This window comes from Amphibalanus amphitrite, unplaced genomic scaffold, assembly GCF_019059575.1.
Source record: "Amphibalanus amphitrite isolate SeventyFive unplaced genomic scaffold, NRLGWU_Aamphi_draft 001248F_arrow, whole genome shotgun sequence".
Classification (NCBI taxonomy): Eukaryota; Metazoa; Arthropoda; class Thecostraca; order Balanomorpha; family Balanidae; genus Amphibalanus; species Amphibalanus amphitrite.
Window position 1 is genome coordinate 117,451 of NW_024882741.1, and position 27,364 is coordinate 144,814.

At 49.5% G+C, this 27,364-nt stretch overlaps 3 protein-coding genes across 3 annotated transcripts in view; 2 read left to right on the plus strand and 1 right to left on the minus strand.

Moving 5' to 3' along the window:
- Positions 1-20,692, plus strand: part of LOC122371481 (protein goliath-like) — a 34,453-nt gene extending 13,761 nt beyond the window's left edge. Inside the window, exons 2-8 of the mRNA XM_043347834.1 lie at positions 2,227-2,362; positions 2,814-2,931; positions 3,695-3,846; positions 13,524-13,617; positions 17,941-18,072; positions 18,851-19,127; positions 19,339-20,692. Of these exons, the coding sequence (XP_043203769.1) occupies positions 2,227-2,362; positions 2,814-2,931; positions 3,695-3,846; positions 13,524-13,617; positions 17,941-18,072; positions 18,851-19,127; positions 19,339-19,505 (1,076 nt within the window). The 3' untranslated portion in view covers positions 19,506-20,692. The remainder of the gene's footprint in view (positions 1-2,226; positions 2,363-2,813; positions 2,932-3,694; positions 3,847-13,523; positions 13,618-17,940; positions 18,073-18,850; positions 19,128-19,338) is intronic.
- On the minus strand, positions 8,960-12,342 carry LOC122371480 (esterase E4-like). Its single transcript, XM_043347832.1, has 2 exons — positions 11,522-12,342; positions 8,960-10,594 (listed from the first exon to the last, which is right to left on the minus strand). The coding sequence occupies exons 1-2, from the start codon at positions 12,006-12,008 to the stop codon at positions 9,315-9,317; spliced, it is 1,767 nt and encodes a 588-aa protein (XP_043203767.1). The 5' UTR covers positions 12,009-12,342; the 3' UTR covers positions 8,960-9,314.
- A 5,066-nt stretch (positions 20,693-25,758) lies between the features above and the next one.
- LOC122371478 (protein expanded-like) overlaps positions 25,759-27,364 on the plus strand; it is a 35,558-nt gene continuing 33,952 nt past the window's right edge. Inside the window, exon 1 of the mRNA XM_043347830.1 lies at positions 25,759-25,969. The gene's annotated coding sequence lies outside the window, so the exon portion shown is untranslated. The remainder of the gene's footprint in view (positions 25,970-27,364) is intronic.

Sequence of the window (27,364 nt, forward strand, 5' to 3'; positions counted from 1 at the left end):
GGAGCCGTGCTAAGCATATTGTAATATGGCTTTAGGGAAAGAAGACACATACCTGTTCTTCGTCTATAAAGTTGCACGTTGTGTTCCATATTTCCCCTAAAACATATGTGTAGTGATCATATTGCAAGTTCTCAGGTGCATTGCTTGGCATGAGCACTCTCGACAAGTCCAGCTTAAATGATGTAGCAAACAGGGTTTTAATTATATGCATTTTCTTCTTATTCACAATTAAGTGCCATCAATAAAGAAAAGACAATCAAGCAATCAAGCGCATTAAAAAGTAAGCCAATATAGAAAAGCCATCCACATTCTCTCGATACATTTACCTCTCAAGCAGAGGCTGCTATCCTCGCCGTGGCGCCTCCCAAAGACCCGGAGCCTGCTGTGAGCCCTGCTGACCTTGTGAGGTGCCGGCTGCCGGTGACCGGTGCAGGGACAGGGGCTCCGTCTCAGGCCAGTTCCATGGGCCGAGCCGTGCCCCCCCCCCCCCTCTACTGCAGACTGTATCCGCTCGGACCGACCTTGGTACCGCCTCTGTTGTATTTGGCTGGCCTCCTGCAGGTATTAGCATATGTATGTTCCTGGTTATGTGAGTGGCCGATCGGACCCAGGCCGTGAACTCGGTTCAGTCTGCTGAGAGAAGCGTGTTATACCCAGTCAGCAACTTTTGATACACGGCCATATACATCGACAGTGATTAGAGCTGTTCTGATTGAATTCCGGATTTTGTCATTCTAAGGTAGGCGGATCGAAGAGCTGTATCCGTTTACACTCTAACACACCGACTAACTCAACTTTTTCATCCAGTGGTAACCGAACCTACATTTTTATACATAACTTGGTGAAGGCTTACTAGTTAGTAAGCCAATATGCCCGGCGTCTTCGAGAGCGTCACAGTACGAGGCTTGAGGTTTCGTCAGCCCGAGTCAGTTGCTGCGTGGGACTTTCCCTCGTGGAACCGCTATACATCGTCTCCTCCAGGAGATGCTATATTTGCTCTGCGAATGTCCCCGGCCGGAAATAGTTAGCAGCGCCCTGTAGTGCTCCCGGATCTGATCAGACCCAGCTCAGTCAGCAGCTGGTTTGAGTAAGCCCGGCTCGGGATCCACACCACTGTGATTACGGTTGGTATCTGTCGCTGAGGCCCCAGAGGTGCCACCGCACGCACCGCGCAGCTTCTCTGCTCGGTGCGAGGAGGCGAGGATTATTGATTAGATGTGGGAGCACATTGCAGGGCACGGGGCATCCTCGTGTTGCCAAAGACTGTGACGCACGCGGTGGAAACTGCGAAGATGCTGGAAATGATGATGCTACTCTACACAGTCTTTGCAACACGGGGCATCCTCGTGTTGCAAATACTGTGACGGTGAGAACTGGGAAGATGCTGAAAATGATGGTGCTACTCTACACAGTCTTTGCAACACGGGGCATCCTCGTGTTGCAAAGACTGCGACGGTGATCTTCCCAGTCCAGCATCTTCCCAGTTCCCATGCATGGGAACTGGGAAGATGCTGGAAATGATGGTGCTACTCTTCCCCCGGAGTTGTGTGTGAATGAGCCACGTGATGTAACGCACCGTGCCGTATCATTCTCCAGTCCCAGTGGAGCACATTTGATGACGCAATAAGCGCGGCGCCGAATGTCACTTTTTCGCCGCCTTCGTGCGGATCTCAATGTCAGGCGTACCACGCTGTGCCATTCGTGCGCCGTCCGGGCACACGGTGGCACCGCGTGCCAGGAGGCTCCTTCGTACCACTCGTTAGAACGCGTCATCTCAGTGATCTATGGCCTCCAAAAACTTACCACGTCGCAGGACTATGCGTAAAATTGCATAATTCATGCTGATGATATGTACATTTTGCAGCTTCATATTTTAAATGTACCTGCCATTATCTTTATTGTTGCCAGTTCGCATGCGCCTCATCCTTTGTTATTCAAAATATACCGCAGTTTGAACTGTGTTGACCCTAGTAGGTATGACCTATGTTTTAATGTTATGCACATTGCCTTTTACCGTTATTGTAGCAGATAACATTATTTTTCGCTTATATTTTTTTATGCTTGCATGCATTGCATAGCTATGAAGGAAGTGAAAGTACATAATTATAAGCTGAAGTGGTAATTTAACGAAGAAATGCTGCGCCACCTCAATGAACGCTTTCAGTTCCGTTTCGAGACGTTCACCCCCACATATCTGACAGTTCCACCTCTCCTCCCGTTCTGCAGGCGACTCGCTGGTGACCGTGTTCTTCAGGAAACAGCAGGGTGAGGACCTGGCCGACCTGGTAGACAGGGGCTTCGACATCTGGATGCAGCTGACGCCCGGCAGACGCGTCACATTCTCAGTCGAGAAGCTGAACAGGTGGGTGTTAGTGGATAGAGACGGAGTCGTGGTCTGCGCTGTTTGGGTTTGGGGTTTACAGGGGTTGGGATGCACAAGGTGTAAGCGATGAAATAGATATTGGTAGGCATGTTGAGTCAAATTGTAAATCGTCTTATTTATGTCTTAGTTTCATGCTTATCCAAGTAATTTAGCGTGTAATGTTGTCCATAGATATCCAATGCAGATTACAAGTAAAATAAATATGTAGTGTAGGTATCTAAAAGCATTTTGATTCATGCCAAGATAATAATCCCCTATATTTCTCCATTACCGTCCGTCCGTATTTACGCATAACCCCACCACTCCCCGCCCCGCCAAGAAGCCCTTCGCTCGGGCCGCAGCTGTGTCTGAGTCACGACCAAAGGTCACACCACTCACGTGTGTGCTCGGGCCCGCCGGCTGTGACCTCCCCCCCTCCCCCTTCCCGCAGGACCTCGGTGCTGTTCGTGTCCATGTCGTTCATCCTGCTGCTGGTCATATCGCTAGCCTGGCTACTCTTCTATTATGTGCAGCGATTCCGATACATGCACGCCAAGGATCGACTCGCGGTAAGTTGAAGTGTGCTCGATGTGCTGTTTAGGGTTTGTTGTGTGTGCGTTTGGGTTAAAAATCGGGTGCAGGCTTGGTATGGGTGGCGAAACAGTTTGTGGCTAGTACACCTGGCTGCATTGACGATTTTTTTAACATGACCTACGCTGTATTCAAGGAACGTCTTGATTTTCACCACAAGCAGCTTCTCTCATAATTGGTCATTTATTCCGGCAATGTTTTATGTAAACGCTTCAATTATTCCGCATAAGCACAGCAGCCTTCATATGCACTGTGCAATCAGTATCAATAAAGCAAACCTAATGACATGGTTCAGCCAGGGCAATATTCCTCAAAAGATGGCTACATCACGTGCTCGCCTGCTCCTCTATTGATTCGATGCCCTCCTACGCCGGTCACACATTGATTCTGGCTCCTCCAGCGCGGTTGGCTCATCGGCGGTGCGCACTAAGACGTGCCGTTTTTCCACGCGGCTCCCAGTCTGGGTACTGCTCCTACAGTATTGATCCGTGTCCTTACCCTCTCGGGTGACCTTTTCCAGCCGCTACCGGTTTTCTGAGCTTGGCTTACTTGTTATGTCAAGCTTTTACATCGTCACTCATCGGATAATAACACATTTGGTCGATATGTTCTTTGGCAAATATGAAATGGGTCAGTTAATTCTCATTCCCATTCAGTTGCAATATCTTGATCCTTACGTGACTCGATCCTGACCCGACCCTGACCTACCTCTGACCCGACCGTGACCCTCCTCTCTGCCAGCGTCACCTGGTGTCGGCCGCGAGGAAGGCGCTCTCTCGCGTGCCGCTGAGGACCCTGAAGGTGGACGATGAGCAGCTGGGGGACGCCGAGTGTTGTGCCGTCTGCCTGGAGTCCTACCGCGCCGCCGAGTGTGTCAGGATGCTGCCCTGCAGGTCAGTTCCCCGCACGAACGGACGCGAAGAGGGGCGGCGGATACCTGCTGCTTGGAGGAAACAAACGGATACGTCTCAGACGCGAGACTGTGCGATAAATTAGCCAAGAAACGTCTGGTCTGAGGAGGCATTGATTTCAGTTGACTTCAACCGCTGTTTCTCGCTAAGTGCAGTCGTCTGCAGGCCTGAGTAGTAATCAAACACAAAAGCAATTCCAAATTTTTTGCATACTGCACACTTCATTTCCAAATGTGCACATTAGTGTACCACTGTCTCGAACTTTTAGTTGGCTGAATGTGTCTGTGCAAGTTCAGAATCGAATTTGTCCCTGAAATCTTGCTGCAAAACAGTTCTGGTATACAGTCTTCACACCAACATATCGGGCATATCGGGAAGCTGGAGCGATAGCTGGCTAGTTTTTGCCGACGACTGGTTGCACGTAACACCGTTACTTTATTGAATTAGCTCGTATAGAACACTCTGAGCAATGGGCAGCAACTTGAATGATTTCTAGAAAAAGCCTTGCAAGATGTGTTAGCGCATTTGTCAGCTGAAGTGATAACACTTTTCCATACTTTACACTCATGGTTCACCGTTACGTCGAACCGCATTGGAAGCCGTTGTTCTTTGTTGCAGTTCCGGGATGAACATCCGCTTTGTACGGTAGTTCCCAGACCGACGTGGTGGATCCCAGAGCTAATGAGATGATCGGCAGCCATGCAGCTCAATGCCGAATAATCTTGATCTCTAATTCCTAGTCATCCGTTTTATCAGTGACGTTTCATTATCGGTCATATCGACTGTCATAATCATGACTCATAAGTTTGATGATACAATTGAACATAACTACATTGCCAAAATTAAAGGTATTACAACACATTTGCCTTACGCTTCAAATAATTTTGCTTTCCTTGCACTTTGTATTTCCCATTATATCTTCACTTGGCATCGCAACAAACTGGTTTTCCTTGTATCCCAAAAGTACTGTTATGCTTGGCTAAGCACCGGTCTTGCTTGGGTTTAGACTGACAATCTAATCGTCATATTTACATTACATTTGGGCCGATGCTTGCCACAATCCAAAAGTTTGCAAGTCATACCCATGCACCATCCACAAACTAGTCGTCCGATGCCGAGGGGCGTTCCCTTCGTGAGATGTCTCGCACGCACACCGTTTGTCGTGTCCAGCCCGTTGCACTCGTGGTGGCCTTGTGATTGGCACAAAAACACCCGAGGTCAGCTGGACTCGATCTCACAGCGTTCGACAACCTCGCGGATGGAGCAGCGTGAACTAGAGTCGGCAGAAGGACGCGCGAGTATTTTGTGGCTGGTTTATGAGATGGGGAAGCAAAAGAATCAATGTAATGACAGACACAGGCCCCGTTGAAATAATGGCTAAAACAGCGTGATGACGTTAACCCTCGCCCATGTAGGGGGGGGGGGTTGGTGCAACCCCCCCCCCTGAGGATTTTCGGAAATAGTGCAAAAACGGCGGCGCGCAGCGCCGCCAAATTTTGGGTACCTTATGGGGCAAACCTTGCGCATCTTTTGATAAAAAAAATTTGACCGGGTCATGTCAGGTCACGGAGTTATGACGTCACAAAGGGAACAGCCTCCGGCCGGATTTTCACAAACTGAGTGCCAACGCCCGAGGTTTCCTGCCGGTGGTACGGTCATCGGTTGATGGATCGTGATGAAACTTCCCATGCATGTTGGGGCAAGTATTGGCTATCATATGGTATAAGAAACTTGACCGGGTCAGGTCAGGTCACGGAGCTATGACGTCACAAGAGGAACAGCGTCCGGTACTATTTTTGAAAAGCGCCCGAACCACTATTTTGCTAATTCTTGTCACCTCAATGGGAATATGCTGCAATATTAGCTTCTATAGGGAGCAAATGGACCTCCGAAATCCAAAAATACAATCAGATTTCAAAAATTTAAATTTTGATTTTTCGAATTTCTGCCGCCGACTGTGACCTTGCCGATTTCCGGCGCTCCCAACGCGCCATTTTTAGAGCTAGGGAAACGAAATACATACCAAACGATAGAGAATTGATCAAGGAACACGATAGTGAAGGTTTCAAGTCGATATCTCCCACCGTTTTGCCGCAAACGCCGCGGAAAAATGAAAAAAGTCTATTTTTCCGAAAATTTGACCTTTGACCGGTCAAAAGTAGGTCAAATATTGACCTAGGACCAAAAAATATACCACCAATCGCGAGATCTCGGCGATAGCAATCCGTTGGTCTTTTCCGCTCAGCTCTACAACGCTCCGTTTTCAAACGCCAAGGGGGGGGGTCGCACCAACCCCCCCCCCCCCCTGCATGGGCGAAGGTGGCAGATCGCCGTTTACGGGCGAGGGTTAACCGATATTGCTTTCGACTGTTGGTCATTATATAGGTTGATGCGATGACCATTCGTTTGACGGTGGGCTTACCATCGATGAAAATAGATCAGTGGGCTTAGCTGGCGGGACACTCAGCAGGAAAAGAGCTCACAGTTCAAGCTACAGTTGGCTTGGCGGCGAAGCGTATAATGCTGATCCACCGGCCCAGAACCAGGAGAGCTGGACCGTGTTCTGCCGTCGATCACCAGCGGCTCACAGCGCACTGCGGGGACCGATCGGGGACCGGCCAGTCGCCGAGCTGGAGCTGACTGTTTTCTGATAACACTATGGTAGCTAAGTCATTTTATTGAGCGTACGTAATTGTCATTTATGACATAATTTTCATTGTCATTGTCCATTTGATACAACAAAAAAGTGTAATTTTGTCTAAACCCGATAGCGCACACCCACTGCACACTGATACGGCTTATAAGTAATAGAATAAAAGGTGACCCAGCCTAGCGGTAACTGGTGGACTTCATTATCTACTTCCAACTTTGTTCTTTAGAAGATGACGATGTTAGGAATTAAGTGCGTCGTAACGGTAAAGTTATATGGCGTTTATGCTCAGTAAAATGGATGCGTTCTATTCTTTTAAAACGGTGTTTATGTTGTTAAAATGTTTTGATATGTAGTTTATAATGCCCTATAGTTGATATTCAGTGGATAAATTTAAGTATACCTTTATTGGGTATAGTAGTATATAAGGAAATTGCAGCAATACCTTATGATGAATGATTAACATGCTACATCAATGCAGAGCCTAACTATGGCCAAACCAAATAATTGGGCCATATGACTAGCCCTATCTTATGGGCCGAATAACACGCCTTTCCATTCAGTTATATAAAGCCGCCTCATAATTTCATGGTCGATCCATTTGTTTGTTCTGGAGCGGGCAGCGGATGCTCGGGATAGTTTGGCACCGATGTCCGCGAAGTACGCCGTACAGCAGTTGCTGGGTCTCATTCACGCTGTTTGTGCTAGTGTAGCACGTGTGACCGGCTGGATCCAAACAAACCACAGCGGACTGCCCCCTCCCTGCTCCCCCTCCCCCGTGGGTCCCCTGCCGGCCGACCCCGCTGGCTCACCGCCCAGGGAATAACATCAATATCCCTCCCATGGCCGCCCCCGGTCAGCCGCCACTGCTGAGAGGGTACTACAGCCGGCGCAAATCTCATAATGGGATGGATTTATAACGGGCAGTGTTTTACTGCAAACAGCCTGCCTACTTGCTATTCCATTTACCTACCTATATTACATTGAACAAATATGCTCCCTGCCGCCCTACAAATTCGGTAGGTATGTCGCAATTTTATTGCATATTATATTTATGTCGAAACGGACGTAGCGGCTGATTTACATGTGTTGTCTTTTTTGGGTTTTCAAAAGTCGTAAAGGAAGCAGTGCAGCATCCGTTTTACATATGATATATCCTCCAACAGTTTGACTGTCCTGTTGCATATTTTAACTGGCCTGGCACCTGTCGAGTGACGGTATCGCTGCGTCTGCTCCGCCCACTCCTGAGCTGTCATCCTGCGCAGTGGTGGTGGTCTGTCAGTCTCACAACTCACCCCTCCCCATTCGCACCTGACAGTCCCCTCCCCCTCCTCCCGGCACAGACTCCTGCTGCGCAGATGGGCTCTGCCGGCCCCCGAGCCAGTGCCGGCCACTACCATACGATCACAATGCTGCAGTGTTGCGTTTCACTGTTGTTGATCCGCCCCTAGAGGTGTACGTGATTGCGCCGCCTCTGGGAAGGGCTGTGGTGTCGGGTGGTGGGCGCATGTGGTCTGAATGTCACAACCTCGGTGTCATTTGACAGAGCGCGCTGGCCAGTGCGACTGACGTTATTATGAAGGACAGATGGTCGCAAACTGCAACGTTATAAAGGACGATGCTCTGCCTGTATAAGTTATTGTTTGTTGACATTTCGACTAGTCGGTGATGAGCTATGCACTCGGAGTTTATACCTTGCTTCCGTTGAATCATAATGTTTCGTGAACTTTGCCCGCCATTTATTGCAGACTTTGCTTATATGCAATGACCATTGCGTGGTGCAGAGAAAACAAAGGCTGATCAGAAAAAAAATAACTGCATTTGTGAACGGATTTGTTTGCGTTTTTGCGGTATCCACTGGACCAATACCGTATACCCGCCCCGTTATTAGTGCTTGCCTTCCGAGCCTTCTGTGTTTTACGTCTTCTTCCGTCTTTCTTTGTCTTGCCCCTGGCTGGCTCTCTCTCAGTGAGGCAGAACTTTTAGTTTTGCCGCTTCCCGTGATGTCCACTCAATTATCCATAGTCAGCGTCACGCCATTAAGAGACTGAACGAACGTCTGCTTCTCTGGACAGTGTGCAGTGATTCGATGAAGCGGGGTTTTATTAGAACTAGCGGAGCACTGAGGCCCTTTTGATGTGACTCTGCCGGCATTGTCTGGGAGTGTGTGGAATCCCGGTCACGTGTCTGAGGCGGCTGTCTGGTGGATCAGGATAGAACTTCTGTGAAGGTTGGTGGCCGGGTACATCCGAACATCCGCTGGGAAAATAATAGACACGTGACTGGTGGATAATGGTTTCTATGATTTGAGATGAAGAGTAAAGCCTAGCGGGATGTAGTTAACAAGATGCCCTTCTGATCTTTGTTCTATATCATTTTGTAAGGATGTTTTTGCTGTAACAAAAATGTCACGATAAAATATATTCTAGCATTTAAAGAAATTGGCAGGTTCTTAGTTCCATTTGTATTTTAAAAAGCACCAATCACTTCAACGCTCTCATATAGGTAATACCCGTCACACGCGCCTCACCGTGTTTGAAAATAAAAATTATTGAGAAAAAAACGTAAAATTTATATTACAAATGACCTACAACGACACCTTCGCATATCAAACATGTAGCCTTGCTTATACTATCTCTGGCATCAGGCATGTTTTCCACATTTTGAACCTATAGCAATAACAGCATCATCATCTACCATCCTGAAGCCTGCGACTCGATCAGCTCGCTGACCTCACATTTCGTCTTCCTTCCTTCCCCCCCCCCCCCACACACGTTCCTCACACTCCCTATACAGTCGATCAGAGCTCATCCCTCACAATTTTGTGTTTGAACACATTCTCGTTCAGTCCGAGCGAGTCCCAGAACTGGATCGCCTTAGAGCGTAGCTCGTGCACCGTGGTCCACTCCCGGTCTATCACCAAGTAGTGCTCGTCCAGTGGCAGGTAGTGCTCCCAAATCTCCCTCCACAGGGCAATACCCTCGCCGGCCAGGTCGGGCGTCGGGTCACCCGCCTTGGCGAAAGTCACCCACATGTTGAGGATCTGACGGAGCTCGGTTACCAGCGGATCGTCGCGGTCGAAGAGTGGTGTGAAGTCGTTGGAGAACATGAGGAGGAGCTCGTCCTTTTGCGACACACCCAGCTCGTGCGCTGATCCGCCTCGCCGCGCGAACCGCGGGTTGCCCGGGTGCCAGTGGTCTGGGTCGTCTCCCGGCTGCTGCGTTTTCTGCTGCTGGAGGTCGCGGAAGCGGACGCGGCCCTGTAGGTTCCACTGGTAGACGAACACCTTGTGGGTGGAGTAGAAGGAGTGCCAGTGAGCCGCCTGCTCCGTGCAGTGCAGGAACATTCGGTCGGTGAGAAGCTCCACCAGCTGCGCGGCCGTAGCGTCACCTATCGGCTGGTTACCGAAGTAGTGCTTGCGGATCTGCTCACTGACAGCTCTGGGGTCATTGGTGGAACGGGTCAGCCTCAGGAGCTGCGGGGCCACTTCTGCGAAGTTGTTATTGAGCTTCTCTAGCCTCTCGGGGCTAGTGAGCAGCGAGTAGGCTAGGTCGGCGCCCTCGTCTCGGTTGATTCCCACCACCCAGGGGCAGTGTCGGAAGTTGTTGGCCTCCATCAGCTGACTAGGTGGGAGCGGTAGGAACGGCTCGGCCGCGAAACCGTCCACCACGGGTCCGAACGGCGCCGCCGAGCTCAGGCGACTGCTCATGTGTGCCGTGGCGCGGCAGATTTCCTCCTCCGACACCTCTCGGAGACAGGCCACCATCGCGCTGCTGGGTGCCGTCGGACAGGCGAGTCTCTCGGCCAGTTCTGTGGTGCTCTCAATAGACTCGGGCACCAGCGCGCCCGGGCAGAGCGCCGTTCCGCTCTGAGAGATGGCTCGCTCGAACAGGTTCTTGGCGGTGGGCGAGAGCTGCAGCAGGTGGACGGACGCCCCGCCGCTGCCCTCGCCCATGATGGTGGTGTGACTGCGCAGGCCGCCGAAGAATTGGATGTTGTCGTCGATCCACTGCAGGGCCAGCCGCTGGTCCCAGAGGCCCTGGTTTCCGGGCGCCTCGGCGTCTCCCGTGCTCAGGAACCCTGTCGAATGAGATTGACTGTTAAAATGTGGCACGCGTTGATATAACTCGTTTCACTTATTATTTGAAAGTTTCCGCATTTCGACATCGCTTCAAAGTGACTGAAATTGCGTAGGAAATTTCACCAGATCTTATAGTTTTGCTTATGACGGAGAGTGACAAAACAAAAACGATATAGATTTGTGCAGAAATGCATCAATTACAAGTAACCAAGAACATATTTTGATTAACTTCAACACAAATCGTGTTGAGAACATTGACCAACAAGTTTACCTAATGTTATGCTTTGATGGTCTTCGTTCATTGATTGATGATAATAATAATATACAAGATTGTAATTTGTCAGTCAGTGCTCTCAATCTGTCGTTTACGAGCCCCATGCATATTCCATAATTGTGTATGGTGGAATATTCCGTTCAGTATGACCTCGTTCGGCCCCGGCATAGCGGTCGACCAGAAGTGTCAATGGGTTGAGCTGGAATGTTCTCGGAACGTTTATCAGGGAATCCGACGTCGCCTTATATGTGCCGCACACAATGCCTGTTAATGCCCTGTTGACGCACTGCCCTCGAGAGTTGGGGTTGCTGGCAGCGGTGGTCTATTTGTGACCTTTAGATGGATCCGGCTCGAGTATTGACGTACTAGACCGCTGAGCCAATGATGGAACAGCGTTTAGTGACGTGACGAGCCAGCATTTACGTGCACTAATGTGACACTGAAGGATGGAATTGTGGTGATAATGGAAGCCGCAGGGCTGGTGAACAAGTCTCACTTGTTGAAACGCGACCAGGGGCAGTGAACACCGCAGGGTACGAAATTTACGACTTTTTCCATTGTACTTGTATGGGATAAAACTAAGCAACGTTCATCAGAAAGTTTGCCATATCCCGTCTTACCGAAGGCTCCGAGTCAGAAGTTGACATCTTACCGAAGGCCCCGAGCCGGTAGTTAACGGTGACCAGCAGCACGTCGTGGTCGAGCCAGTAGCGCGGCCCGTACCAGCGACTGCTGCTGCTGCCCGCCAGCCAGTCGCCTCCGTGCAGGAACACCAGCGGCACGGTCGGGTTTGCCGGCGGCAGTTTTCGCGTGTAGACGTTCACGAAGAGACAGTCCTCGCTGCCGAGCGCCCTGCCAGCGGCCGGGTCCCACTGGGGGCACTCGGCACCGTCGACAGTGGCATCCCTCACCCCCTCCCAGGCTCCGGCCGGCTCGGCTCGAGCGAACCGCGCCGCCACCCGGCCGTAGGGGATACCCAGGAACGCGTAGATGGTGTGATTATCGAAGGCGCTGGTCATCAGCGTCGGACGCAGCTCTCCCTGAGGAATACGGACCACGGGAACGTCCTGGGCTGAGATAAGGGCGATGCACGCCGCCAGCACGGCCAGCACGGCCGGCGTGCGCGGCCACGTCACCATGGCGTGCACGGCTGAGGTCCGGGGACTGGCGATGAAATCGGACGATGGCGGACGGCGGTGAAACGTGATAGCTTGGTAATCACTCGCGAGACACTGGATAAAGTCGTCGGAATGCTCCACTCGTTACCACTCACTGCCTTCTCCGAACACTAAACACAACTCCACCGGCGCCCCGACCGGCCTCTCCACCACTGCCGTCGCCGCAGCCACCTCTGCCGCTGCCGTCGGGATGGATGCTGTGCCGCCGTGCGCCTCATCTCAGCCTGCGGCCAGTGACGTCACATTACCTGGCCGGGGTCAGTGGCCGGACAGGTGGACCGGGCAGGGATGGGACGGAGAACAGCGTAACAGGGCCGAGGGCATCCTGTCCGTGGCATCGCTGAAAGTCTGTGAGCCCGGCTGGAATGTGTATACTGAAATGCTCGTTCTTTTTTTTTGTCAGACGATGGACGTGCATTTCAGCATCTCAAAGTATCGTCACAATATTTTCGAATTTATATATAACATGTGTCGCTGGGTCTTGGGAGTCAGTTGGGCGGCGGGGGGGGGGGGCGGAGCAGGGCAGGAAAAGGACATCCAGAAACGCTGGGAGCACTTCTTTACGTAACATCATCCTCTTTATAAAAAGTTCGGTGGTGGTTATGGTGGTGGTAACTATGGAGTACCGAGACGTGTGAGCCGCTCGGAGACGGCGTTTGATCGAGTGCACTGTCGCTATAGCCCGGCGATCAATACCCAATAATAAAGGCTGCGACACCGTCCAATATTCGCCACCCAGAGCATGCTGTTGCTATGGTAGCGTGTTAATAATTTTACAGTGCAACGACCGCATCGATTCCTGGTAAAAAACAGTTGATAATTGATTGGTGAATGCATTTTTGATTGCGCATGCCGCATAGTACACTTCATATTTAACGAATTAACGAATTAATAATGAAGTCAAGTTTCGCGATGTGCTGCCCAAAGAACAGCGATCTCCGGTTAATGTCTCAAATCAATGTAACGTTTTTTTTTTCATTATTGCAACACTGAACCCAAAGAACCACCTGATAGCCACGTGACTCGATAACCCATGTATCGAACAGGAGGGTGCAACATAATATAGCGATGATATCCCAGCGCTAGACATTGATTTGCCGCTCAATACGCAATAAAAGGCAGGCCAGAAATAGTCGAGAATGGCAGCGTTGAAAGCGATTTATGATCATTGTTCGGTACCTAAATGTTAGGATGCTGCCACACAAGTGCTGAAACTATCAGTGTAGAATGTAGATGGCAGATGCCACTGTTATCTCTAGTTTTTAAGCGATAATTGTATACCTACACAATTACACATATACCTAAATAGTATATACATGACATCAATAAGGTTACACACAAGTGTAGGTAACAGGTTTGCCAATTGTCGGCGCAGTTTACGCAAACGGACTTTGCGCCGATGCACCGTTTTGAGCTCAAATGCAGCGTTGGTAACTGTATGATCGATTACCTCACCCTTGTTTCTGTCTGTTTCAGTCACCAGTTTCATATGGTGTGCGTGGACCCGTGGCTGCTGAAGAACCGCTCATGTCCAATGTGCAAAATGGACATCCTGAAATACTACGGCATGGTAAGGAGGAATAAGGATGCTCACAAAAACTAAAAAGCAACGACAGTTTTTATTTTCCTACGAAGTAAAATAGATGAAAAATTATTGTGCATGTCTGTAAGGCCAAACTCACTTCCCCCGTGAGCTGTAACCCGTTCTAGAAAAAAGTTGTAGATAATAAGTTTTACATTAGTAGATACGAAAAGTTAATATAAACTTTATATTAACCAAAATTTAATGTGAAAAGCATCACAAAAACGTAATATCGTTTATTTTTCGAAAACAATATTACGCAAAAACCGCAAGCCCGCAAAAACCGCACGCAGAAAACGCATAGTGTAGCCAGGCATTTAGAGCCCTGCGGTGCAGCATAACAGCAGGCGCACACTACTAGCGACATCTATGAGCGGAAATATAACCTTGGGGACCGTTACCTAAGGCTGCTGTAGGCTCTCTCTCTCTCTCTCTCTCTCTCTCTCTCTCTCTCTCTCTCTCTCTCTCTCTCTCTCTCTCTCTCTCTCTCTCTCTCTCTCTCTCTCTCTCTCTCTCTCTCTCTCTCTCTCTCTCACCCTCCCTATCTCTCTCACCCTCCCTATCTCCCTCTTTCTCCCTCTCTCTCACTCTCCCTATCCCTCACTCTCCCTCTCTCTCCCTTTAGCCTCTACCTCTCTTTTCTCCCTCATCCATCACATCACGTATCGATCCGAAGCTCCCGTGTCCCGGGCGACGGCTCTAGACGCGCTGACGTCTTTGGCGACGGCGTTATTTCTGGGACGGCGCAGCCTGGTACTTTTTATCCGGCTTACCAACGCAGCTGGTGGCTGCGTTGGCCCCGTCCGGCCCCGTCCTTTCCCGCCATAGTCCGTCGCTCTCCACTACTTACTACGGAACTTCAGGCGGGATCTTCACGGAGATGACACTTATCAGGGATTCCTTGTGACCCTTAGCCGATATAACATTTTCAGTGGAAATTTTTATCGCTTCTTGTCACTACTGGGGCATTCCACGTCAAATCGAACAAAAATCGGCTGTTTTGCACCTTACCATCCGCGATTTCATTATAAATTTGTGAGCGAGTTCCTGTGTCGCCCCGAACATTACATTGATGTTTTTTGCACATTCTGACCACAGGTCTTCTAAATATAGGGCATCGAATTTTTACAAAATGTTGCATCTTTATATTTTTGAACGACCATAACTTTGGTTGTACTTGTTTAATTTGAATGAAATAAACCTTACTATTTAGGTAATTTCTTAAGCATTTGTTTAGAATTGCACCTACTTAAATATATGACCTTGAAATTTGCTTAACTCTGTTCTTAAGCACAAAAATTGAAATAGCAAAAAACACGTCACCTTCGATTTGGCTAATTTTCATATATTTTATTGCCTACCATATTCTTAACAACTTGTGAAAAAATTAGAGTGGGCCATTCATAAGTTTTGAAGAAAATGGCACATATGCAAACGTATGTTAGCACGCGCAGTGAAGTGGGAAGAGTGAATTTCGCCCCACCCCTCCTGTTTTTCACCAATATCTCATAGTATTAATGCGAAATTAATTATAGCTACCTGTCCAAAATTGAATTGCACATCTCATCGTGCAAGCAAGAAGAAAATCGGTTCACAACTGGTCTAGTAATAGCGGTGTAAAGTGAACATCCTGTCGCCGCGGCGACTCGGCAGCCGGCGCCGACCGCTAGCCGCCGCCTGAATTGTAGACTGTGCCGGGACGGAACGGAACGGTTCCGTCTTTACATCGCGCTCCTTACCGCTGATTACGTTCGATTCGCGTCAAATTTTGTGAGAAGACTAAGAAATGTACAGGCAATCTTATGGTGTAAGATTTTTGAAAATCGGTTTGTAAACAATTGAAATATGAACGTGTAAACACAAAATTGTGATTGCTGCGTTTCCCGCGTCGGCCGATCCCGCCTCAGCCGGCGACATGTTACTCTTAGCAGGTCTCTAACTGCCATATTTATTATTGGATTAACTAGAAATTCCCCATACATACTCAAAAATGTATATTCTTTCGTATAGTGAAGATAAAAGGACGTGAAGATATCGTTGCGTGATAATGTTTTCGTTGAATTTTTGGCTTCATGATGCATTTCCACACGGCTCAAAATTCACCGCAAAATACCGTTTGCCTGAGACACTTTTACTATGGAATTTGAATGCTTGACTACGATGACTATGTATTTCCATTCTCGCAGAGTTTGGGATATCACTAATCAGCAATCATTCATTTCAGAAAGTGTACACAAGCAAGCATGTCTTGACTCTGTCTTTCAAGGTCACGCGCGGTTGCGTGATGTTGATGCATGAAAACGGCGTTTGCCGCGAGAGTTATGAATGGCCCACTCCAATTTTTTCACAGATGGTTAGGAACATTGTGACGGACATAATATGTAAAAATTACCCGAATCGAAGGTGACGTGTTTTTTGCTATTTAAATTTTTCTGTTTTAATTCAAGGTCAAATGCATTTCAAGGTCACTTCAATTTAATTTTATAATTAAAAATCAAAGCCTTATCAATTGCCTACAAGACCCTGTTAGTATCATTTTGATACCAGAAAGGGAACCAGAGTTATAGACATTTAAAAAATTGATGTGTGGCATTTTTGGCTATATTCGATGACCTATATCTCAGCGATACTTTATCAAATTTCGAAAATATTATACGTAACTCAGTTTTGAACCATGCCCAGTCTGCCTACAAATTTTCAGAAAAATCAAAGGGGATGACGGATTTTGGTGTTTGATTTGACGTGGAATGCCCCTACTTATGTAGAACTGACGCGATGAATACTCGTATACCGCTGACGTTTATTAGGGAGCATTACGGACTCAACAACGTTGATTGGCTTCACAAATGTATTGTGAAAATGCCGTCGCTATCGCCTGTTGGATTCTAATGTATTTCGATTTCCTTGGATTGAACATATTCCCTTTTAATAATACACATCAAATATAAATTATGCTTTTGATTAAAAAAGATCACGTAAATGATGTATTAAAAATTATCATTTTTTTGCATTCACCTTTTAATGTGAAGGATTGTATGGCTAATAATGAAATATATAGGGGAGAGTGGGGAAAGATGCCCAGGGTTTTACTTTGTCATATATTATTCGAAAATGACGATGGGAAAGCAAAAACTTGTAGTTTCAACGGAAGCCGACATCATTTTTCTCCAAAAATATCACACTTTCGTGCTTGAAATAAGATAACTTTTTTGCTATTAAGCATTTTCCTGAAGAAGTGAAAGGGGGCATCTTACCCCACAGGGTGGGAAAGACGCCCCCTGGCGTTGGGTAAGATGCCCCCTGCACTATAAGTGACATAAATGGGCACGTGAATCGCCTGAACGAATCAGTAGTCCCTTCGGGCCTGCAGTAGACACCAAACGTCATCGTAAGGGCCCTCAAAAGTAGTCGTAAGGGGCTTCAGAGGTCATCGTTAGGGCCATCATAGTCCAGCGCGGCCAAACAAGCCTCCGTGGTGGCGTTCGGAGACCACTGTGGGGCCCTTATAGGTCTTCATGATGCTTGAGGGCCCTCGAGCCCATCGTGGGGACCTCAGATGCCAGCGCGGCCCGTGGAGCCAACGTGGGAGCCCTCAAAGGATGTCGTGAGGGGCCCTGGAGCCAATAATGTGGCCCACAGAGGCCGTCGTAAGGGCTCTCAGAGTCAGATGCCGCCCAAAAAGTCGCTGTGTGGGCCGAGAGACCGGCATGGGGAGCACCCGACCGTACTGGACTCTCAATAGTCCCAGATCGGCTTTTGTCTCTCATCACAGGTATGTAATAAATGATTTGACGGGCTGCTTGAAGGACAGCCTACGGATTTAGGGGGGGGGGCGTCTTTCCCCATCAGGACAGGGGCATCTTACCCCAAGGTACCGAGGTAACATTAAATCAGTACCTACAATTTGTTATCCATAAAACTACACCCTGAAACAAGCTGTTTGGGACACAGTACACGCATGTTAATTTATCACGACTATAGCAAGGGACGCAAAAATTAACTACCTTCTTTGATATTTACAATGTTTTGACACCAAAATATTTTTTGAAAGCAGCAAATAAAAAACATGCAATCACCAGCCAGCCGTTGCCCAACTGAGCCTCGCAAATTTTTGTGCAGTTAACAAGGCAGGCTTCCGCTTTACGCTAAGAACATTAATTTCCAGGTTCGATTCTTTGTTTCGCCGCTAGAGGGGGTGGGGCGTCTTTCCCACCCTGGGCATCTTACCCCACTCTCCCCTACAACGATCACTGCCGCTGTATTAGCATCCCTTTCGTTCCATGTAATTGACGATTCTCTGCGCCTGTACAGACGGTGGTGACTGGCGAGGAGGGCCTGCCCCAGTTGGGGTCGCCGGGCGAGCCGACCAGCCCCGAGCCGGTGCCCGTCTCCATGGGGTCCGGCCGCTCCTCACCCCACCAGGCCGACCGGCGGTCACAAACGGTCAGTGGGGGGGAGTTGGGAGGGGGTGGGGCAGAGGGCACGGAAAGGCTGGTCGCTGGTGTCTGCTTTGTTTAGAGAACTCCTACACACACTTTTTTATACTGTTGCCAATTTTTAGTCGAGTATGGCTTTTCCGTTTTGTGCCGTCTTGGAGGTTGTGAGCAATTCGCTTCATTTGCCTGCAGTTTTTGTAATGAATCATTAGCGTCTTATAATGAACGTCTTTTCTTCCTTTGTGTTAAAAATATGTTGTTTGAACTTGAAAAGGACCTTTTTGCTCTTACTCTTTTGACAGTCTGTTGTTTGAACTTCAAAAGGAGCTAACTGCTTGCATGCCCATAATATACCATGCATTTAAAAGAACCATCCTCCACTGACTAGATATGTTACTTGTAATGACAGATTTTATGGGCGAATTATTGTCTCCAGTAAATTAAACCCTTCACCTTGCCTTATTCAAATTTTAAATTAACAGCACGGCCTTGAACCTCACTCTGAAATCTGCATCAGTATTCAGCTCCTGATATGCTCTTGCAGCGTTTTGTTAGCGAATGAAATTAGCTGAGAATTTAGCTAGATAGTGTCTAGTGCCCTTTAATATTTCATTGCCAAAACCCGGTTCAAAAGATGACATTTGCGCTGCTACATCACATGAATTAAAAACATTAAATGATACTTTTAGTGCGTAGCAGCCTCATAACAGCTTAACAGTTCAACAAACTAGCATAAATGGTTATCGCTGTTTTACCAAGAGGCTCACACCTGTTTGACTCCACAGGCGCCGTCGATGCCGCCGAGCCTGGTGCGGATCGCAGTGCCACCTGGCGGCGCAGAGGGCAGCACCTGCGCGGGGGCAGGTGGCAGCACATGTGCGGCCGGCTCGGCCAATTCCTGCGAGTCCCAGATGGCGCTGCAGTGCGCCAAGCTGTCGGACGTCTCCTCGTCGTGTCCGTCGATGTCCGGGACGCCCTCTGCTGCCTACGACTGCTCCGAGTCTGTCGACAGCCCGCTGAACCTCGACTCGGCGCTCGAGCGAAGGCTCTCCCTGCCAGATGGTAGGTGAACTGACCGTCGTAAACTGCGAACAAGACAAAAGGTGCCTGGCTTCCTACTGGTAGCTAAGGGACTAAGAGTGCATTAAGAGGTAGATACCGGTTTCGCTATGTAATGCTTGCATATGTTCCTTATTTTGAGCCAATTTTGGACATTCCTCTCACCAGGTTTGTAGCATTTCTATTGAATCTGACCTATCTCTCGTCCCGACAGATGACTCGAGTCTCAGTGAGAGCGCTGCCACGTTCCAGTCGTGCCATCCGGCCTCGTGCGAGAGTCTCAGCTGCGGCTCGCCAGATGTCTCGCCAGGCGCCGGCCGGCCCGAGCCGCCCACAGCCGATGCCATGGTAGTCGTCCACATGAATGAGATGGATACGTGAATGTGTGGGTGTGATTTGTGATGAGATGTTCTTGTGGTAGGAAGTGTGCGATGTGTCCTGCTGTGACGAGAGGATGTTACGCTGATCGACGCTCGTCACTGCGCGATCGGAGGCTAATCGGTGACGTCAGAGGGTGTGTGACGCCAGTGACGTCATCACTGAGACGCTGGAACAATTCGCCGTTACCAGCGTCCGTCCAGTCGAGTCTTTCGGGGGCGAGCGGTCAGAGATACGAGACGAGTCTCCTTGCAACGTCCAGTACCGGCGGCGGCGCAGTTGTGGCCGTAGACGACAGATGGCAGCACGGGTCGAGGTCAGCTGACTGCCGGACCGCCAGCGTAGCACAATCCGCCGGCCAGTGAGGGGGCGCCGGGAGCTGCTTCTGGCCGAGGAGGGTCGCGGTCGAGGCCAGAGGGCATCTGGCGAGTCATTTTAGACTAGGTTTGCGTTCTATTTTGCTCTGATCTGACTAGTGACTCGCTGAGTTGTATCGTCGCTCTGCTGAAGGTTGGAGTGGTTTTAAAACGCGAGGGTATAAAGAAGGGTGCCTATGTTTTGTGATTTTGCTTCAATTGTTGATGCTGGCCGCTTAAGTAGGTGTCATGTTTGTAATCTTGTATGTTCCTGACGTACCCTCTTATTGCCGAAACAAACAAACCAAATTGAGTTTTAACTCTATTGTTCCCGATTTATCGGAGTGAAAGTGCTGCGACGATGTTTTAGGATGTGCTTTATTGACTCGAGTGACCGATTTTAATGGATTCGTTGGATGTCCGCCACCGAGACACCCATTCGCTCAGAGTTTTATTCAGTGACTTTTGTCTCTATGAGACTAAAGCCAGGCACCGAGTCCCAATTACTATCCATGGGGCTGACCGGATGCCCCGCGTTAGCATCGAGCCGGAGATGCGAAAGAACGATCAACCACCCAGCATCGCCCCGCCCATGAACTGTTAAACTACGGAGGCTGGCCGGGTCGGGTGTATGTCGACCGCAGGCGGGCGCGAGGGCCGTCCTCACACTGTGTGTCACCGTTGGGTGTCCGTCTGTCGTCCGTATTACTGAGTGTCTCTGAGTCAAAGTGTGTGTGTCTCACGGGCCGGCGCCGCCCGACACTCAATACAGGGCATCGCTCCTTGGAGACGACACCATTCCGTGTGAAGCGAAAATATATGGTTTGTACGCAATGAACGTGAATTAAGGCTGGGGTTGGCTGGCGGGATTCATCTGTTGATCACATTACTGTGATCACATTCGGTGGTGCTCCTGGGCGCCATACGTCGATCGATCCGAAGGTATGATGGGGGCTGAATGCTGAGGCCCGAGGGGACGGTCAGACGGCGAGGTCCAGACCAGCACCGGCAAAGCAGAATGGGTCAGGCAGACTACCCCTGAACAAAAGCAGAGTGAGCCATTCGAAGCTAATTCGTTCACACCAGCCAAGCTGCCACCTCAGCCAGCAAAGCCCGGACCTCAAAGTCTCCATTGATTAGCTTAGTCCAGAGAAGGCGAGCCCAGCTCCTTCTAGCGCACTCTCCCGACCAAACGCCACAGTAATAGTTTTATTTTCAGCCACTAGATGTCAGGCCGAGCACCGCCGCGGCCCGCGCGGGGCCCTGAGCCGGCACTCCCGCGCTAGCCTCTGCCGGGGTGCGGCGCGGAATGCAGGTATCGTAGCCGCCGGAACCGCGGTGCGACCGCAACCGGCGCGCCTGGTCCCGCTGTCTGGAGTTGCTGGAGATGACGATGTCCTGGAAGGGGAGGGAAATACCTATCGCAACTGAAGGAAGGTCACCAGGTCATGATTGCAGGGTTGCAGGGTGGGGGGTGGGGGGGGGGGGGGCAGGCAATGGTGGCGCAGACAGCGAGTCGCGGACTGAGACCGTGACGCTGACTGGGCCACGTGGATTGTTTGTTATTTGCTTGGGTTGGAGTATTGTATCTACGTTGACATATACGAGAGCAGAGAGATTATAAGTCGCAAGACTGTCTATGAACATTGAACAAGTCAGCCTGGCACAAAAATGTCAGCGCTGCGGCTCACAGTCACTGACGTGCTTCCATGAGCACCGTTCTCGGACGGCTCATTCATCCGTTCGTGTCTGTTAAAGGGACCCTCCCACCTTCAAAAAAGTTAATGAATTGGCATGAAAGTGATGTCGCTCGGTTCAGAAAGAGCAAAAATGAATATCTACCAAATTTCATCGAAAAATATTCACCGGTTTTCAAGATATTAGACTTTTACTTTTGTTTACTTTTTGGGATCTCCGCTGTTCCTAGCGACTTTATTTGAAAGTGCGGCATTTGTTGCGCGCAAAGCAGCATATACCACCGCGTGCTGACAAACGTTTTAGTAAAAGATTTAAAAATCGTTAGATCTCCGCTGACGTCACAAATTCTAAGGGGGCATACCAATGCATTAGCCCCTTAGAATCCGAAAACTGCAAGTTTGAAATTCCATATCTCCGAATTAAAGCATTTTTCGATGTTGTGAATGCCCAAACCGGTATTTTCAGGCCATGGCCACCAATTTGGCTATCTCAACTCAAAACTAATGTTAAGGTGGGAGGGTCCCTTTAATGAAAGACCAGCTTTGGAATATCCAGCCTCTTAAAAAACTCTACACCCAAGAATGTCTGTCAATTAGGCTCTGAGCTATGAGCCAGCGCTATTCGGTCAGGAAACGTCAGGACTGAGCTCGCCGTGGCCGCAGAAAAGCCGCTGAGTTCTGCGAGCGAGCCAGCTCAGGGGCCCGGCCGCCCAGCCACATTCCTCTCTGACAGAATGACCTGACCGCTGGAGTCACGCAGTGGAACACAATGAGATCAGTTCAGGTCAGGTTAAGACCAGACTGAGTTGGAACGGTGGTGACGGGACTGGCTGGTGTCGATAGTGGCGGTCACAATTCACAGGTCATTCACAGGTCATGTCTTTGATCGTGGAAAATAGTTCAGCAGCCCATCGATGCCCTCGAAATCACTTCAGACTAAAAGCCTGTGTGATTGACCACCAGAATCGGAAAAAAATGTTGATGTGGTTTGGTGCTAGGGAACGGAGACGAGACGGATACGGGACGGAGACGGCAGTACGGAAACGGGACGAAATCAGGCCGGAAATGGCACGAAGACGGGACGGAAATACGACAAAAACGGAACGGATACGGGACGGGGACGGAACAGTGGTGGGACATTCAAATTACTTCACTCTCCTCGCCTCACCTCACGGCCCACCTCGTCAAACGCCGCTGAGTCCTGAACTCAGTGGCGGCGGCGGGTCGGCAGTGACGGCGGTATACCTGAGGCGGCTAAGGCGGAGCCTTTGATCTTCCCCGGCTAATTCGCCCCGGCTAATACCGGTCGGATATATAGGTATTATAGGGAGGCATGCGCTAATCTCGATCCGCCGAGCCTGGGAGGCCTGGGAGTGACCACTTCGCCGAGGCTCGGTCAGCTTGCCAGAAACGAACGCATAACATATGTACAAATGTCCCGCAGGTGATGGGGATAATGGACATGTCACCCGAGCAGCGTTAGCGAAAAAGCGGGGAACGGCGGGGTGCAAATTATTTGTCATGAAGTTGCGTGACAAAGCAACTTTGCCAATGTCGCATATCATTCTAAAAGTATACTCTGAATGAGTTACCTACATAAAGGTGGTCGGTAGCCTGATACTTTTCACATCGCCATAATCGACATCTAGCAGGGACGTAGCCAACTGCCAAAGGGGGGCCACCGGGGCCATGCCCCCCCCCCCCGAAGGTGAAAAATAAAATAAAATTAAAAACAAAACAAAAATAAATAAAACAGCTGCACCACTGCCCAAAAATAGTAGGCCAGATCCGAGGAGTTTTCTTTTTGGAGGGGGTACGACACTAAGCCGCGACCTGTGGCCCCTCCCTGAGCAAAATGCTGGCTAGGCGTGCGTGCAATCCAGCAGCGACAGTGGCTTGAAATGAATGCAATGAAGCCTAAATAATTTATGAATAAAACAACTTAATCTCTTCTGAAGTCAACAAGCGCATTAGCATAGAGACGATTATCCGCAGAAGAATATTTCCATTTTTGTTACACAATAAAGTCTCCTTAGCTTACTCGCATAACGATGTCAACGGCTACGCACTGTATAATTCTGTTCTTTATATTACATACAAACGGAGCAAATTCCGCAGTGGCATTTAGACTGGACTGGGAATCTGCGTTTTATTTCCTCGCCCACGTGGTTCTGCCCTGAGTCCGCTCATGTACGGTTCTCTGTGCCTAATCGGATCACTGAGAGGAAGGTGACTTAGCCGTCCGCTTACTGTTGGCACTGAGAACCATGAGAGAGCAAAGCTCGGCCACTCCCATACGCCACACGCGAACGAGTCTTTCGAGCCCAAAAGCTTATTCAGCTCTGCGTGCCACGGCGAGGGATGGGTCCAAATTCAGAGGCCCGATGGGAGAGACCTTTGTACTGAGGAGACAGGGCCCATCTTAACCCTATTCCTGGCGGGGGGGGGGCCTCAGGAGCCCCCCCCTGAGGTTTTTTGGTTATTTCTCCCAAACGCGTTGAGCTAGGAAGCTCAAATTTTCTGACTTTTCCTAAAAGGCTTCTACGCAACATGTCTGAAAATTTTGAGTTGATCTGACCTCAGGTCAGGTCACCAGAGGCGGTTTGGTGACCCTACCTCAGAAAAGTTTGCAATCACGCCAGAGCTAGAGTTTTTGACCGATCAATTTCTTCTCTTCAGGCAGTATGTGCAATTTGTATATCTCGGAATTTCGATATCGGTGACCTAAGGTCAGGTCAGTTTCGCGACCTCCCCATTATAAGTCAATGGGGGAAAAATCAACTCCCTGTTTTTACCACTAAAACGGGTCGGAATGGCCCCATATACCATACATGACTTCATATACGATCAACCTTCACTACCTTGAGGTCTGTTTTGCTGTTGGGCAGCTGTGAGGTCATGTGACGTCATCAAAGGTCACCAAAGGTTTTTGGCCAATAACTCCGTACAGGAACAAGATACAGACGCGTGGATGGTCTCATTGTGTTCAGCTCGTCAAGACGCATCGAATGATATACATGATGACCTCGAGGTCACGTGACCTGAGGTCAACCTTTGACCTTGACCTTTCGAGGTCAACATATATCATTCGATGCGGATTGACGAGAGGATCACGATGATGCCCTTAGTTTGTTCCTATCTTGACTAATTCGAAAGTTATTCGAGAAAAACTCTCTCCATATCTAGCGCCGCCATTTTGACTTTTTCGACCCCTGTGACGTCATCTTTGACCTGACCTGAAAATGACCTCTGTAAAAATTGTAGATCTTGACCGTGCGTATCCGATGCCGTTTACCGCTTGTCGCTATCTTGCTTCGTTCTCGAGATTTTAGGGGGGGGGCCGAATCGGCCCCCCCGCCAGTTTCTTGTCCCGGCGGAGCCCGCCAGGAATAGGGTTAAAGAATGTATATGTAGAGCTAAGAAAGCAAGGAAGCCTGCTGACTCCATGACCAGAATTCCGTTAGGAGAGTAGGTAAACGTCAGTGATCAGTCAGATGTAAATCCATCTAAACTTCTAAAACTCTCAAACGATAATTTTGTTCTCGGGCTCCTGCTACTATTTTCATATCTTTTTTTTTATTGAAGAAGAAGAAATATCGTAATAATTCTGCAAATTGGAAACATATACCTAATAACTAATTGCCCCTATATCATTGCCAGGAAAATAGAACGAAGAAGCATAAACTTTATGCATAATGCTTCTGAAATAACCTGGATCATAAGGTGCATCTACACTTGCATTTAAAAGGACGAACACAGTGCACCGGTTTTATATCTAATCAGCACTTCACCTGCAGTTCACCTAATCCGAACTGCATATCTCGCAGTTCGGATAACAAACTTCGGTCAATAAAAATCTGTTCCATATGACATAATAACGGGCCCATAATAAATTCTTGAACTGTCATGGTTGGCGTCAAATTGTTACAATGCCCCCCCCCCCCGGCCCCCACCCTCATTTCCCACATCACCCCCGCGATCATCAGTGTTCTGATTGCGCGTTACTTTCGCTGGGCGCGCGCGGTCCGGCGCACTGCGTACACTCTCCGACACACGGTCCCAGCCGGAATTAAAAGCCATTTCTCCGGCGCGGCGCCCGCGGCAGTCACGCCACAGCGCGCCGGCCGCCCTGTCAGAGGCTGTACTCATTGCGGAGGAATGCGGCCGCCCGCGCAGAGGCTACGCTCGCTGGTTTACCACACGGCATTCCGTCGGCCGAGAAAGGCCACGGCGCGGTGGCGGCTGGCAGTGTTGTGCTGGGAGCCCGTGTGGGGGTGCGCGTGCTGTGAGCGGGTCGGCCGGGCGTGCCGTGTGCCGTGCTGCGAAACAGAGCGAGAGTGTGTCGTGGTGTGTGTTGCGAGCCTGCCACTATGGATCTCTAGGAGGCTGACCGCAGTCAGCTGGACATTCCCAGGTGAGGAGTCGCAGGGGTTCGGTTGACTGACACCTGTTGTGAAGCAACAGGCGGGAGGCGAGGGCGAAATGGCGACTGGCGCCGCGTGATTTCTGAGGTCGGGTTAGGACGTAAATCTCGACAACTCAACTCAGCGAACAGAGTACCTAGGATTAATAAAGCACACTTTGTCTACTGCCATCACACAGTTTTCCGTTATAGGCCAGCCTGCTGACTGTTTTGAGTCACTGGGGAGGAAGTTTAGAGTGAACTTTGACCAAGAACCGGGTGATTCACGTCAATGGCATGTATGTCACTCTATCTAACGGACTTTGTACCCGGTGACCGATCAGCTGTGAGGTGTATCGTGTTTGTGGGCGGTCTCAGTCTGTGTTGGTCGATGTGTGACAAGTGTGCTGTTTGTTGACTCCTCATTCCTCAATCATTTCGACCATTCGTCCTATAAGTGCGACCGATAGGCGTATGTTGATACTGCATAGTCGACAGCGACGGTATGTTCTCTAGCTACAGCGTACAGAACGGAACCAGTGTAGCTCAAATCACGGACATGGGGCACTCGACGTCTACCTTACCGCTTTACTGAAATGTTCTGGCACTGCGATAGAGTCAGTGCCGGTTGGAGTGGCATCAACAAACGGCCAGACACCGGTTGTACCGCTGTTGGATTTTTCTGTACCACCGGACCACTGCACCTATGCAGGGGTAGGTACAGTCGACGGCAGCATGCTGCCGCCGGCTGTGTGCCATGCTGGAATGCCACAAACGGGACGGGGTCGGAGCGGCGACCCGTCGGATGCAGCACCTTCACTGTAAAAAAAACTTACAAGCCCCTCGTAGAGGAATTCTCAGCGCAAAAATAACATTGCAGGAGCGTGTAAATTTGGCTAATTTTAGGCTAGTTGCCGAGTAACAAGCTTGTTCGACAAGGCTGTGCCTCGTATGCATACGACCACCGTGCTCCACCTAGTTTGACAACACGCACGTAAATAAGGTGGGTAGTGCGTCTACTAGGTGTCATAATAGCCCCTGCCTGGTAAGGTAACTAGCCACTGCCTACTAATCCATACCCAGTAATTGTACTAGCCCCCAAGGCTAGTAGTGGTACTAGCTCAAGGCCAGTAGTGGCACTAGTTAACTAGTACCACTACTGGTCTTCGGGGTCGAGGTGCACTGGGTTGACGGAATTCCGTCGACGGAATTCCGTCAACCAGTGCCCCCGACTCTCGACCGCCACCCGCAAGTAAACAGACTGAGTAGCGCTGCAGCACATTTATTCGGGCACGAGAACGAGAACAATAACAACGCCAGGACAATAACTATAACTTTAACAACAACAACAACAACAACAACAACAACAACAACAACAATAACTAACTGAATAATTTGCAATCAGGT